Below are 13,379 nucleotides of genomic sequence, written 5' to 3' on the forward strand. Positions count from 1 at the left end.
TGAAGGTCAAGGGGCAACCTGAGGGGGTGAGGCCGCGCGGCGCGCTACCATCACTCTAGCGCGCTGCCGTGGAGTAAATAGAGCGACCGGTCGACGGTGTATCGCGTCCCGACCCGGCAGGCTGGTTCTGGTCCAGCGGGGTATTCCGGGACACCAGCGGCACCGTCCGGGCGGCCCGACGGGCTGCCGTACCGAGACGGCCGACGTTTCAGAGCCTTCGATTCGCCTCGAAGGCTCAGTCGGCTGGGCGTCCTTGGGGTGAGCCGCGCCGTCTGGTTGTAGTGTTGACCGCGGTAGCCCCCCTACCTCATCCGGGTTCTGACCTCGGAGGGGATCGGACGTCGGGTGTAAGAGTGCAGGGGAGTCGTTTAGTGGGTGGGCCCTAAAATCCTTGGGCCCGCGGTCTGCTCACAACACTATGCAGATCGTAGAGTCTCACATACCCCGCGCGCCCCTTTTGCGCGGGGACCTCGTAGGAGGTTCGGCCCTCTACCCGAAAAAAAAAAAAAAAAAAAGGGTCATGGCGCGCGGGCTTAAGTAGGGTCTCCTGCACTAAAAAGATATCAATTTGATGGTCACGCAAAAAGTCAGAAACCTGATCACGTTGATTTGCGAGACCGTAAGCGTTAAAAAATCCTATCGTTACGGATAGGGGCTTTATTCTACTTATATACGCCATTGATTACCGTCGGATTGAGGGGAGGACGTACGTATTTAATGACGCGTATACGTCGGCGTATTCTTGCACAACGGCGATAAAGTGTTGTGCAGTGGAGGCAGCGCGAATGGCGTCGCCCAAAGCGTTAACGCGCTCAAAGTTGATCGACTGAAAGAAGTCGATCGCTAAAGCAAGATTGTCGGACGCGATCGGAGGGCAAGTCGCGGGAGAGGGACGAGTTGCGGGGGCGGGACGAATCGCGGAGGAGGGAGTTGTAACCGTGTTCGTGTACGGCAGCGGTTTCGCCCAAGCCGAGACACTGGGCACCGGCGCCGGAACGAACGCTGGCTTAGCCTGCGACACAGAGGGTGCCGAGGCTTTGATGTCTGGGCCGGAAGCCCGGTGGTGGTTTTGGCGGGCGACGCGGCGATTTATTTTCGGGGCTCGGGGGCATCCGCGGTAATTTGCGGGGTGACCCTGTGTTTGACACAGGACGCAGCTAGGCGGTTCCGTCGCGGTTTTTTGATCGCGAGTGCATAGGGCCGTGGCGTGATCGCCTAAACACTTGACGCATCGGGGGCGCGCGTGACAGTTACGGGAAGAATGCCCGTATAGTTGGCAGTTATGGCACTGGCTAGGTGTGCCTTTCTTGTGTGGGGTTTCGACGGCGATTCCGGAAAGGCTACAGACCGTTCGGATGTTGAATATTTGCTTACCCTCGGGGGTAGGCTGGAGGGCGACGAGAACCATGTTATATGGCTCCCTTCCGCGACCTGTGTGCATGCGGTGTACGGAGTTAACCGGTAGGCCTTGTTCGAGAAGGTCGGCCTTGACGAGCTCGGCATCCAACTCTTTAGGGATGCCACGTATGACGGCACGGAGTTCGCGCTCCTCCTGGAGCGTATACGTGTGGAAACTTATACGCTCCTTACGGAGGTAAGAAGAGAGGGCCCTATGGTCGTTGGGTGTTCGAACCTTAATTTGAATGCCATTTGCGAGGTTACGGGCATTCGTGAAGTTGATATTTTTGGCCTTAAGGGCCAGGGAAACTCGATCCCAAGCTGCCTTCTCTTGGAGGATTAGGGAGGGGGAGGAGTCTGGGTTTTATTTTGTGCCACCGGACGCGGCGGTGGAGTGGCACGGGCTGGAGGCGCAACGGAAGTCTGAGGGCGGGTGCGCGACGCGTTCGCGGCTTTGCTAATTTTAGAGGCCGCGGGAGCTCGAGACTCCGCGGCACGCTTCCCTTTTGTACCAGGGTGAATCCATCCGTCGATGAGGCGGGGGCGAGGTCGACCTCCATCTCCGAGTCAGAGTCGGAGGACGAGGAGGCGGGCGCAGGTGACCTACGAGCAGGAGTTTTGGAGGGCGCGACGGAGGCCGCGGATGATCGCGCTGCTGGAACGGTGGCCACGGCGGACGACGCAGCTTTACTCGCCAGTATAGGCGACGCGGGAACGGCAGGCACGACGGAGGCTGCGGTGCTCGATGCAGAAGCTTTGCACGCAGGTACAGGCGACGCAGGAGCAGCGAGCTCGGCGGAGTCCACGAGAGGGCTCGCGGTCTGATCGGCCTTGAAGGCCAGAAACTCAGAAGTGAGCTTTGGGTAGCGAAGCCGGAGAAATTCCGCAAATACAGCGTCCATGATGGCTACGTGCCCAGGTGGGGCTACCCCGGGTCTTAGAAAACACTCGCCTTGCGGCGAGGCCCCAACTTCTCGGAACTGAGCGGTTCTATTGAACACAGGTGGCGATGCGGCGCGATTACTACAGGACAAAGAAAAAAAACACAACAAAACTGAAATAACAAAAAGAAACAAAACAATTAAATACTTCCAGGAAAATAGTTTGTCGGCAGATGTACTACGAACACAGAAATAACAAAAGGAACCAACAAATAAAAACTTCCAGGAAAAGCACTTGGTCGGCAGATGTACAACGAACACAGGCCGCGCGAACAATGGCCGGGCTAACAAAAGCCGGGCGAACAAAGGCCGGGCGATCGAGTGGTCGATGAGCACGTCCGCGCGTGACGGGTGCCTCTATCGGAATGCTCGACTTCTGCGAGTGCACCATCTCGCAGAAGGAGGCGGCGGGGCGCGTGACAGACGAACAATCCCGCCGCCGTCGAGCGGGGGCCAGGGAGGCGGATCTCGTCCAAGCCCTGGCCTTCTAAGTGTTTCGGGTCCCCCTCACATGTCGGTCTGGGGACCGGCGAGGAGGGCCCAAGAAGACGACGTGCAAGCTGCTCTTCACGCGTTTTACGTAAGAGCATCCGGGTGATGGAAGGCCGGTTATCCTCGATCTACGCTGGTTCTGGCCCAGCGGGGTATTCCGTAGGATAGCTCACTCTAACTGGCGCCATCTAGGCGGGCTTCGGATAGCCTGCCGACTGAGAGGGCTAGTGGTCGTGGTGCCGACGACCGCCGGTCCGGCGAACCGAGGGGGCGGGTGATGGAAGAGATGTGCTCCGCACTAAACTCTTCACTTCCCCCCTTTGCCTTTTCATGAGTTCTGTCTCATGCGAGGTTTGGACGTTGGTTGGTGAGTGACACGAGGTTTAAGTCAGTTCGACTCTGACATGCCCCGCCCTCCATCCCCAGTGAAGAGCGGAAGTCCGGCGATTTCCTCCTAACCAAAGAAAAAAAAAGGAACTTCGTTCCTATCCGGTGTCCCACGACACCGGACATCTTTTAAAACATTCTTGAATTGTTTCAAATATCTTAATTTTGAAATGAATTCATTTTGAATTGAATCATTAAAATATTCAGGTTACAAGAGGTTATTAGGTTATTAGGGTAGGAGGTTATTAGGGTATTAGGTGATTATTAGGTTATTTTTATTCTCTATTATATTTTTTTGTCAAATTCCTATTTTATTTTTATATTTTATTTTTTAATACCATCATTATTTAGCTTTTGAGATCGTTGTACAATCGTTTAATTTATAAAGCTCATTCACAGTTGTATTTCCTATTACCTACCAGCAATTATTATCTGTATTTTCAGGCAAATTATTCGACTGTGTACTTACAATATACCATGTTATATAAGATAATCTCCAGGTGCGAGAATTTATCATATTATTATATTATAGGAGACAACAATATACCAAATAACATAATTTTTCATATTTATTAGCTAGTCATCTTTCATTATTATTAAATTTTGTACATTAATCCGGTATTATTTAAGAACGTACAGCTTCAATATATTTCCAAGTATCGAGCTTTTTCAAGTATTCGTTTCCTAGAGTAGTTGAAATGTTTGAAGTAACAATAGAAATAGCGCCATGGAACCTGTTGACGTAATCAATGATAACTTCCTCAATCAGCTTGTTGATAATAGCGTCGATGCTGCCACCACCGATAACTCCAGAAAGATTGGACTGAAACGAAAAATAAAAATATCATTAATGTATAATTAATTAATATTTATGACCTCCCATATTATTAGTGATATATGCGTTTGAGAGTTTTCATCCGATTGAGTGGAAATTGCATAGTCGTGTTAGCATTGGGAATGTAGTACAATCAAATGATTTCATACGTTTGGCGATAGTCGCCGCGGAACGTTCTAGTACTGAAAATAATATGGATCATCTATACTAATATTATAAAGAGGAAAGATTTGTTTGTTTGTATTGAACAGGCTCCGAAACTACTGAACCGATTTGAGAAATTCTTTCACTGTTTGGAAGCTACACTATTCCCGAGTGACATAGGCTATAATCTTTTTTGTAAAAAATTGGGATCTTTACTAAAACTCCAATATTTTAACCCAAGGTGTAAAAAATACCTAAAATATTCTTTACATCGCGTGCCCTGTGAAAACTATTCATGATGAATAAAATAATGTACTACGACTTTGTAGAACACATTATTATTTACAAAAAGTACCGCGATAGCATACGAGGGCTGCACTAAAAGTATCGGGAATGGAATATTTCCACTGTTCCTGTCATATTAAAATCTTTTTAATTGAAAACTCCCTGGTTTTAAAAATCGAATACCATTTATTTATATAAAAAAAGATTCTCGGTCTTGTCACGAGGTTTTGTCAAATTTGTTTAGTCTTTGAGAAAATGGAATTGACTCGAGAAAATTCAAGAGCGATGATTTATTATGACTTTCGAAGTGGTTTAACACAAAAACACAGTGTTGACCGGATGATTTCTGCATTTGGTGATGAAGCCCCATCCAAAACCACAATTTATCGCTGGTTTGCTGAGTTTCAACGTGGACGTGTCAAGCTCAGTGATGATCCCCGTCACGGTCGTCCAAAAACTGCAGTCACCCAAGAAAACGTTGATGCTGTGCGTAAGCTGATTGAGGAAGATCGACATGTGACATACCGCGAAATTCAGGCAACTTTAGACATTGGCATGAATCAAATACAAATAATCTTGCATGAACAATTAGGTGTAAAAAAGTTGTTTTGCCGATGGATACCGCATTCGCTCTGTGAAAAGCAAAAAGCGGCTCGCGTTACTTGGTGCGTCAGAACTCTCGAAAGATTCCACGCAGGATTCTCAAATGCTGTATACAACATTGTATCAGGTGACGAATCCTGGATGTACGCGTACGAACCCGAAACAAAAAACCAGTCACGAGTTTGGGTGTTCGAAAATGAGTTAAAGCCAACAAAAATTGTTCGTTCACGGAGTGTTGCAAAAAAAATGGTGGCCGCGTTTGTCTCCAAAACCGGCCATGTTACGACTATTCCTCTTGAGGGACAAAGAACGGTTAATGCAGAATGGTATGCTAGCATTTGTTTGCCACAGGTCGTTTCTGAACTCCGTAAAGAGAACTGCAACCGCCGCATCATCCTCCATCACGACAATGCGAGTTCTCACACCGCGCACAGAACAAAAGAGTTTTTAGAGCAAGAAAACATAGAATTATTAGACCATCCGCCGTACAGCCCCGACCTAAGCCCTAATGATTTCTATACTTTCCCTAAAATAAAGAATAAGTTGCGTGGACAGAGATTTTCATCACCTGAAGAAGCTGTGGACGCCTACAAAACGGCCATTTTGGAGACCCCAACTTCCGAATGGAATGGTTGCTTCAATGATTGGTTCCATCGTATGGAAAAATGTGTCAAATTTCGCGGAGAATACTTCGAAAAGCAATAAATACATTTTTAAATAGTAATGCTGTGTCACTTCGTTAATTCCCGAAATTTTCAGTGCCGCCTATGTATGTCTAACTATTATAGTTATGCCACAATAAGTGTTATTTTATTTAAAAAAAATAAAACAACGTCAAATATCGTTCAAGTTTTTGTTAAAGACCCGAGCGGAGCCGGAGCGGGCCGCTAGTTGTTAATAAAATAGATATTCTATTTTGTGAACTATCATTTATAGATAGATAGAACGATGCCTTAGTTTATTAAAAATGATGCTTCTCATAGCGTTCGGAAAAACTGTCGATACCGTAAGTGTATAAACATAATAATATTGTCGGGGCGAGTCATCGAATACCAGTGGTAGCTCCGGAAAAAAGATCAGTAAGACAGATTTTTCTGTTCTTAGCTCCTCCCGACAGTTTTCAGTCTACCTGTGATCATGGCGCTCGCAATCATACCGAAATATGGGGAACTCATTACATAACAAAATAGTGATATGAACCGGTTAATTAATATTGTATATAAGGTATGAGTTTTATCAGAACTGCTCACTTTTAGGTGTGGAATAGTAAAGGCAGCATTTTCAACTCTATTAATGACTACTGATTTTTTGTTCTCGTGTTGCTCCAAAAACAGTTTGGCACGGAAGCGGAATCCTTCAACTTCGAATCTGGAATTAAAAAAACCCATTAGTAATTTAATAGTTTGCTTGAAAAGGACTTGGTTTTATTTTGATTACTGTTTTTTGTGGAGTGCAAAAACCAAGTAAATATATTAATAAAAATAGAAATCTATGTTCGTATTTATTACATATATCCATATAGGATATTTAAAAGATTTATAATTTGTGTGTTTGTTTTTAATGGCAGTTGTATGTATATATTAAATAGCACTTGAAACTTCAAATATATTATTACAAAAACTTACTCGGCTCTGCCGTTTCCGAAAAGAGGAAGAGCACCAAAGAAATCTCCAACCAAATCGTAGTTTTCTGAAGAAAAAAAATGTATGTAAGAGCTCATTCTGCCCTCGAGTGTAATGACTTGTTTTTTTCTTAAATTAGGTTGGTTAATAAACAAAATTATATATTAGTGTTAAGTGATTATCGGAGTTTATTAGCATAACCAAACGGTCCGCAAGAAATTTCGGTCGTGGGCGCTCTCGGTGACGGAGCGTCTCCAATCTCGGCAGTTGCGGGAGATTGTTTCCGGACTGTTCCCGCGGACGCAGCACTACCCTCCATGGGCACGCTGCCACGCGGAGACGTGAATTGTGATGCTCCTGCTGAGGTGTTCCCTCCGAGCTTCCGGAGGAAGAGATTCGTGCGGTCGTGTCGAGGATGTGTATGTCGTGTGCACCAGGACGGCAGGGCGGAGCTTCCCCATCGAGCGCGGTGTTCAAGAGGGGTCAGTCCTCTTGTGGAACATCGACTACGACGGCTTGGTCCTGAGGCACCCTTCGCGCTCCTCTCCCGGTCTGAGCGTAGTTTGTTACGCGGACGACACCCTGGTCGTGGCCCGGGGGAAAGATTTGCGCGGGTGTTCTCGGCTTTCCTGCGCGGAAGTAGCCTTCGTCATCGGCAGGTTCTGAGGGCTGGGTCTGGAGGCGGCGCTCGATAAATCCCAGGCCCTGTTGTTTCACGGAGCCCGGGGAGCGCCGCCTCGAGGCCCACCTCGTGATCGAAGACGTCCGCGTCGAGATCGAGATGACTGGGTTGCGGTACCTCGGTCTTCCTGGTGATGGTTACGGGGCGACCTAAGGGGGTTGAGGCTGCGCCGCACGCTACCGTCACTCTAGCGTGCTGGCACCAGGAGGACGGGACCGCGGGAACCCCCCTACTCTGACCGGGTTTTGACCCCGGACGGAGATCGGACGTCAGGTGTAAGAGTGCAGGGGAGTCGCTTAGTGTGTGGGCCCTAAAATTGCTTGGGCCCGCGGTCTGCTCCCAATACCTTGCAGATCGTCAAGTCCCACATACCCCGCGCGCCCCCTAGGCGCGGGAAACTTGTCGGAGGTTCGGCCTCAGGCCCAAAATAAAAGGGCCATTAGCATCACAACGTAAACGCCGCCGGCCTCTTTGACATATAACCGAGTTTAAAATCTCAACTATTGCATAATGCTTAGAACAGTTAAAATATTGAACGTTTATTTCTCTATATTTTCGTACATTTTAGGAACTTACCAGCAGTAATATCAAGTGTGGGTAGGCCAATATCGATATCCAAAGTAAGGTCATCGACGTTGAGATCGATTTTGTGTACAATCAGGTTTCCAAAACCAAAGGCGACAGCATCTTTCAGCTTGAGTTCGACGCTAAAATAAATACGTACAGATGTACTTGCAAATGTGAAGGCCGCCAATCAATCACTACAATTTATTGATATCCAATATGATTGAGACACCGAAAGAAACTCTCTCTCTCTTTAAACTGAAAGGCTGACTGTTTCGAGGCAGATATGTTGAAACGGTGGGACCGAACCCTATCCAACGACCAATTAAATATGTACTTCTTATGAAGCTTCTTATTCGCACCGGAGCAGCGGGGGTTCATCCATATTATCTGGAATCGCTGCATTCATCGACATTGCCTTTCCAAAGATGTTTTCTGCCACGTACCATCCGGCTTTGGAATGAGCTCCCCTCCACTGTGTTTTTCGAGCGCTATGACTTGTCCTTCTTCAAACGAGGCTTGTGGAGAGTACTCAACGGTAAGCAGCGACTTGGCTCTGCCACTGGCGTTGCTGAAGACCATGGGCGACGGTAACCGCTTACCATCAGGCGCCAGCAAAGGCAATAAATAAAAAATCCCATGCGCAAGTAAATTGTGGATTAAATAATAACATTACGAGTACATAATAACCGTTACTTTTTTATAAAAGTATTAACAAAGTAAACTAAAAATATAAACTTACTTAATAATTCCAGCATTAATAGGTAGTTCCAAGTATTCTATAACCAAAGGCTCAAGAGGAGGAAGATCGAAAATTGGCCAGCCATTCTCAACTACATTGTAAATGAATTTCAAGAGTTCTGCAACCAGCTCTTCTACGGTCTGTGGCAGTTGTGGAGTTGGGGGCTCAGGCTGTGGGGGCTCTTCAGGTGCTGGGGGTTCAGGTTTTGGAGGTTCTTCAGGTTTTGGTGGTTCAGGCTGTGCAGGTTCCTCTGGTGCTGGCGGTTCCGGCTGTGGAGGTTCCTCTGGTGCTGGGGGTTCAGGTTGTGCAGGTTCCTCTGGTGCTGGGGGTTCAGGCTGTGCAGGTTCCTCTGGTGCTGGGGGTTCAGGCTGTGCAGGTTCCTCTGGTGCTGGGGGTTCAGGCTGTGCAGGTTCCTCTGGTGCTGGAGGTTCAGGCTGTGGAGGATATTCTGGTGCTGGGGGTTCAGGCTGTGGAGGTTCTTCTGGTGCTGGGAGCTCAGGCTGTGCAGGTTCCTCTGGTGCTGGGGGTTCAGGCTGTGTAGGTTCCTCTGGTGCTGGGGTTCAGGCTGTGCAGGTCTCTGGTGCTGGGGGTTCAGGCTGTGCAGGTTCTTCTGGTGCTGGAGGTTCAGGCTGTGGAGGTTCCTCTGGTGCTGGGGGTTCAGGCTGTGCAGGTTCCTCTGGTGCTGGGGGTTTAGGCTGTGGAGGTTCCTCTGGTGCTGGGGGTTCAGGCTGTGCAGGTTCCTCTGGTGCTGGGGGTTCAGGCTGTGGAGGTTCCTCTGGTGCTGGGGGTTCAGGCTGTGCAGGTTCCTCTGGTGCTGGGAGTTCAGGCTGTGCAGGTTCCTCTGGTGCTGGAGGTTCAGGCTGTGGAGGTTCCTCTGGTGCTGGGGGTTCAGGCTGTGGAGGTTTCTCTGGTGCAGCGGGTTCGAGTTTTTGGGGATTGTTTGGAGCTGAGGGTTCAGGATTTCAAAAAAAAAAAAAAACAGTTTATAGTAGTTATTAGAGATAACTATGGGAATCGTATTTACTATACAGTTCCTTTCACTTTAATTTTGTGTTTGTATTTAATTAGATTTTAATTAAAGTACAGTTGGGGTATATCTTTTGGAAACTCACAAATCTTACCCGCTGATTTTAAATACTAGTTAATCAGTAGCTTAAAGCTAATTCAACGAATCTAAAACCTAAATCTAGACGTGAAAAATAAGTTAAAAGTATGCATGTCTCTTCAAAATAATTAGAATTATTACTATAATATTCTTTTTTATTAAAGTAAAAAAGATTTAACACTCACCGTCATTTAGGACTGAAAGCTCCCATGGTTTCGCAGCCGCGAGGGCGCAAATCGTTAAAAGAATCAATAACTTCATCCCTAAATGAGACCTAAAAAGTAATCAAACAATCAAATACAATAAGTAAGTAAGTAAAGTCTGTTTGAAATGAAAAATCTGCGTGGAAAGAAACAGGCGTATATAATTAATGTACACTAATATGGACACAATGGTGTAGCGCTGACATCAATTCGCACAGACTAACAAACTTCCTTTCCACTATTAGGTAACGGTAGGCAAAGTATTAGAAAACCGAAGATGTAACTGCTTCGGACATATTAATTACAAGCAGTAACAGCTCAAGAATTTTGGGTTAGAACCGGAGTTTTCTCAGCTATACAGATCCTTAGTACTTGAACCGGTAATCTTAGACGAAAATGTGAAGTTTTTCCAAGGGTTTTTTTTATTTTTTTATTGCCCTTGTAGGCAGACGAGCATACGGCCCACCTGATGGTGAGTGGTTACCGTTGCCCATGGACTTCAGCAATGCCAGGGGCAGAGCCAAGCCGCTGCCTACCGCTTAATACTCTCCACAAGCCTCGTTTGAAGAAGGACATGTCATAGCGCTCGGGAAACACCGTGGAGGGGAGCTCATTCCATAGCCGGATGGTACGTGGCAAAAAAGATCTCTGGAAACGCACTGTGGATGACCGCAGTGGCTCCAGGTAGTACGGATGAACTCTACTCCGGTGGCGGGCGGTGCGATGGTAAAAACGAGATGCCGGTATCATCTCGAACAATTCCTCAGAGCACTCCCCATGGAACATACGGTACAAAATACAGAGGGAACCGAAGTCCCTCCGCAGACCCAGAGGTTCTCACGACCTATGCTTATTATAGCAGCATTATATTTTTTATACTATGGCTGCGTTTAATGAGTCTCTTGCCACTGTATATCATTTAAAAAAAGCATATTATATGTAATAGTGACACATGGCAATTAAAAAAAGTGAATCTAATAATATGGACTAGGTACGTACCTTGCATTTACTTCACTTGTCGTTAACTACACTTTTCTGGAGATCGTCTCGGTATATACATTTAAAATGTAGTAGTAAAGGGTGAAATTTAATTTAAGATATGGGTTCTGCCTAAATATCGATAAAATTATAGTCAAAAGAGATTAAGTCTAAAAATATTAAGGTAAAAACATATTTAATTTTAATATATATACTGGAAGAGAATATGGAGAATTTTTGTTGCTTTAGCTTGAACCTAAAACATTATTTTGCTTTAGATCAACCAAAAGTGCTTATCAAATCTATAGTATTTAATATTTTTCCTGTTAATATATGCTTCTCTACAAGTATCGTTGTTGTGGTGGTGTGGTGTGGCATTTTGATTTCTAACTACATGTTTAGTAATATGGAACCCTAACGCTCACGGAACGCAATCAGTAAGAGTAATTTATTATCATTCAATAACATCAAAGTATATTTTATGAAAGTAATTGGATAAGATTGTTCTATGTATATCAGATGAACGTCACTACACCTTTTTTAATCATTACGATAATATGTGTGCCGTACAATAAATTTACCGTGGGACGCAAAGATCATAAAATTGATCAGAGGATTTTTGCAGCAGCAGAATTATTGAATCGGTTGCATACATTTCTGCCACTAAAACTACGCATACACAGTCTTACAGTCACACTTATATGATAACATGTTATAATAGTATGTTCAAAGGTGATTGAGGAAGGAAGGAACGAATGAGGAAGAAATACTTAGATCATTACTTTTTGGTAAGCTATCTGCGTTATGGTTATTCGTGCAGCTTGCCTTGATTAATAAATGCTTACAATAAATAATGATTAGTTTTAAACCTATAATTTGAGAGTAGTTCCTTAGCAACCCATGAATTCAACGTACTGGTGCCGGGACCACTGTGTTGCTGAGAGAGGAATTTGGAGAATACCAGTGGACTTGCGATCGGTGTCTGCCGCCGCCCGCTGGTTAGTGGGGGACCTGAACCCGGTTGTCACTAAGAAACTCCGCCTCTGGAAGCAGTCCCGCCAACCGGTGTAAAATCCTGTCATTCGGTCGTCGTGTAGGAGTCGGAGACCGGAGTGGATCCCGGGGATCGTATGCAGGGTGGACTGGGGGCCCTTCCATGCCCTGCGTCAGCTCCTCGCGCAACTCCTGGTTGAGTGTTCACTGTGCACTGTGCTTTATTCTGGTATTGCCTTGATCTTATCTCTAACATCCTACCTCTCCAAATCCTTACTGTAACCAATTTTTTTTACTGAAACGGTAGTCGATAATAGGAAAAAGTTTTTTCGGTGGACCTCCATTCCACATTTCATGTGGATTTCAGCAATGTCAGGGGCCTATTCATTCCTTCTTATGAGGTGCCCGTTGGGGGTCGCAGCAAGTCTTGGTATAATAAAGCCAGTAGAGATGCTGCACACCTCAAGCGGTCCACATAAGCGGCATTTTTTTTTTTTTTTCACTGTAGAAAATCGCCGGATTCCCACCCGTACGGCAGGTGGGGTATGTGGGAGTCGAACCTCACCAAAAACTCCTGCCGCTCACAGCCAGCGCCCTACCCCGGACCGGGCGGGAACCCAGTCGGAGCTATTGAGACGGCGGGACAGGGTTTACGCAGAGCATATTACATCCATCCCGCCGTCCCCCAGACGCCGGACCGGCGGCCGCCAGCGACACGACCGCCGGTTCCCTCGGTCGACGGGCCAAGAGCCCGCACTAATGGCGCCGCGCTACACCTTCCCCCAGAGCGGTCAGGGGAACGCGGCCTACCACGCCGCTCCACGCCTAGGCTCCTCTCCGCACAAAGCGGGTGGAGCCCGAAGCTCTTAGGGGGCCGGGTTACGGACGGGACCCTGATCCCGACCCCCTGCTCGGCGGCGGCGGATTTCTGCGTAGTGAGGAGAGCTTTGCCTCACTCGCCCCGCCGCCTCCTTCTGCGAGATGGTGCACTCGCAGAAGTCGAGCATAGCCTTCCAAGACTCGTCGCTGCCAAGCATCGACGCCACGACACCTGGCAGCGACAAGTCCGGTCCTATCTTTGCGACCAGGACACGGCGCTGCACCTCCCAAGCGGGGCAGACTGCGAGACATAAGCGGCACGGAATGATGTTAGGAGACGATAGGACTCCGACATTTCGGAGAAGAGGCGGAAATTTAACATCATCTCTAGGTTCTATTAGAGGACTATAGCCAATGCGAAGTCGGAGCACGTTGCCAGAATTGGTGCGCGACTGAAAAGCTGTCCCTCTAGGAGCCGTGCTTTGTGGTCGCTGGTTAAGGCTGCAGAAGGCAAAATCTACAAGTCTTGTCTCTCCCAGCACGACGTAAGTCCGATGACTGTTTGGCCTATAGTGCGAAAGAGAAG

The 13,379-nt window shown here is 47.1% G+C and overlaps 2 protein-coding genes across 2 annotated transcripts; both read right to left on the bottom strand.

Moving 5' to 3' along the window:
• Positions 1-3,774: 3,774 nt before the first annotated feature.
• Positions 3,775-9,252, bottom strand: LOC114247971 (uncharacterized; the record flags this gene model as incomplete). The annotated part of the gene is made up of 5 exons (XM_028181067.2): positions 3,775-4,041; positions 6,336-6,453; positions 6,711-6,774; positions 7,966-8,096; positions 8,696-9,252. Coding segments are annotated over 5 exons (1,068 nt in total), but the record flags the coding sequence as incomplete, so codon positions are not given.
• A 3-nt stretch (positions 9,253-9,255) lies between these two features.
• LOC149501467 (uncharacterized) lies at positions 9,256-11,023 on the bottom strand. Its single transcript, XM_089732980.1, has 3 exons — positions 11,003-11,023; positions 9,986-10,074; positions 9,256-9,641 (listed from the first exon to the last, which is right to left on the bottom strand). Exons 2-3 carry the CDS (start codon positions 10,059-10,061, stop codon positions 9,256-9,258), a joined length of 462 nt encoding a protein of 153 aa, XP_089589106.1. The 5' UTR covers positions 10,062-10,074; positions 11,003-11,023.
• Positions 11,024-13,379: the final 2,356 nt, after the last annotated feature.

The sequence above is a fragment of the Bombyx mandarina genome, chromosome 15 (genome assembly GCF_030267445.1).
Source record: "Bombyx mandarina strain Sakado chromosome 15, ASM3026744v2".
Classification (NCBI taxonomy): domain Eukaryota; kingdom Metazoa; phylum Arthropoda; class Insecta; order Lepidoptera; family Bombycidae; genus Bombyx; species Bombyx mandarina.

Coding starts and splice junctions, on each gene's coding strand:
- LOC149501467 (XM_089732980.1), bottom strand. CDS start 10,061: ATGAAGTTATTGATTCTTTTAACGATTTGCGCCCTCGCGGCTGCGAAA. Junction 9,642..9,985: donor GCTTTCAGTCCTAAATGACG/GTGAGTGTTAAA, acceptor CTGAACCCTCAG/CTCCAAACAATCCCCAAAAA.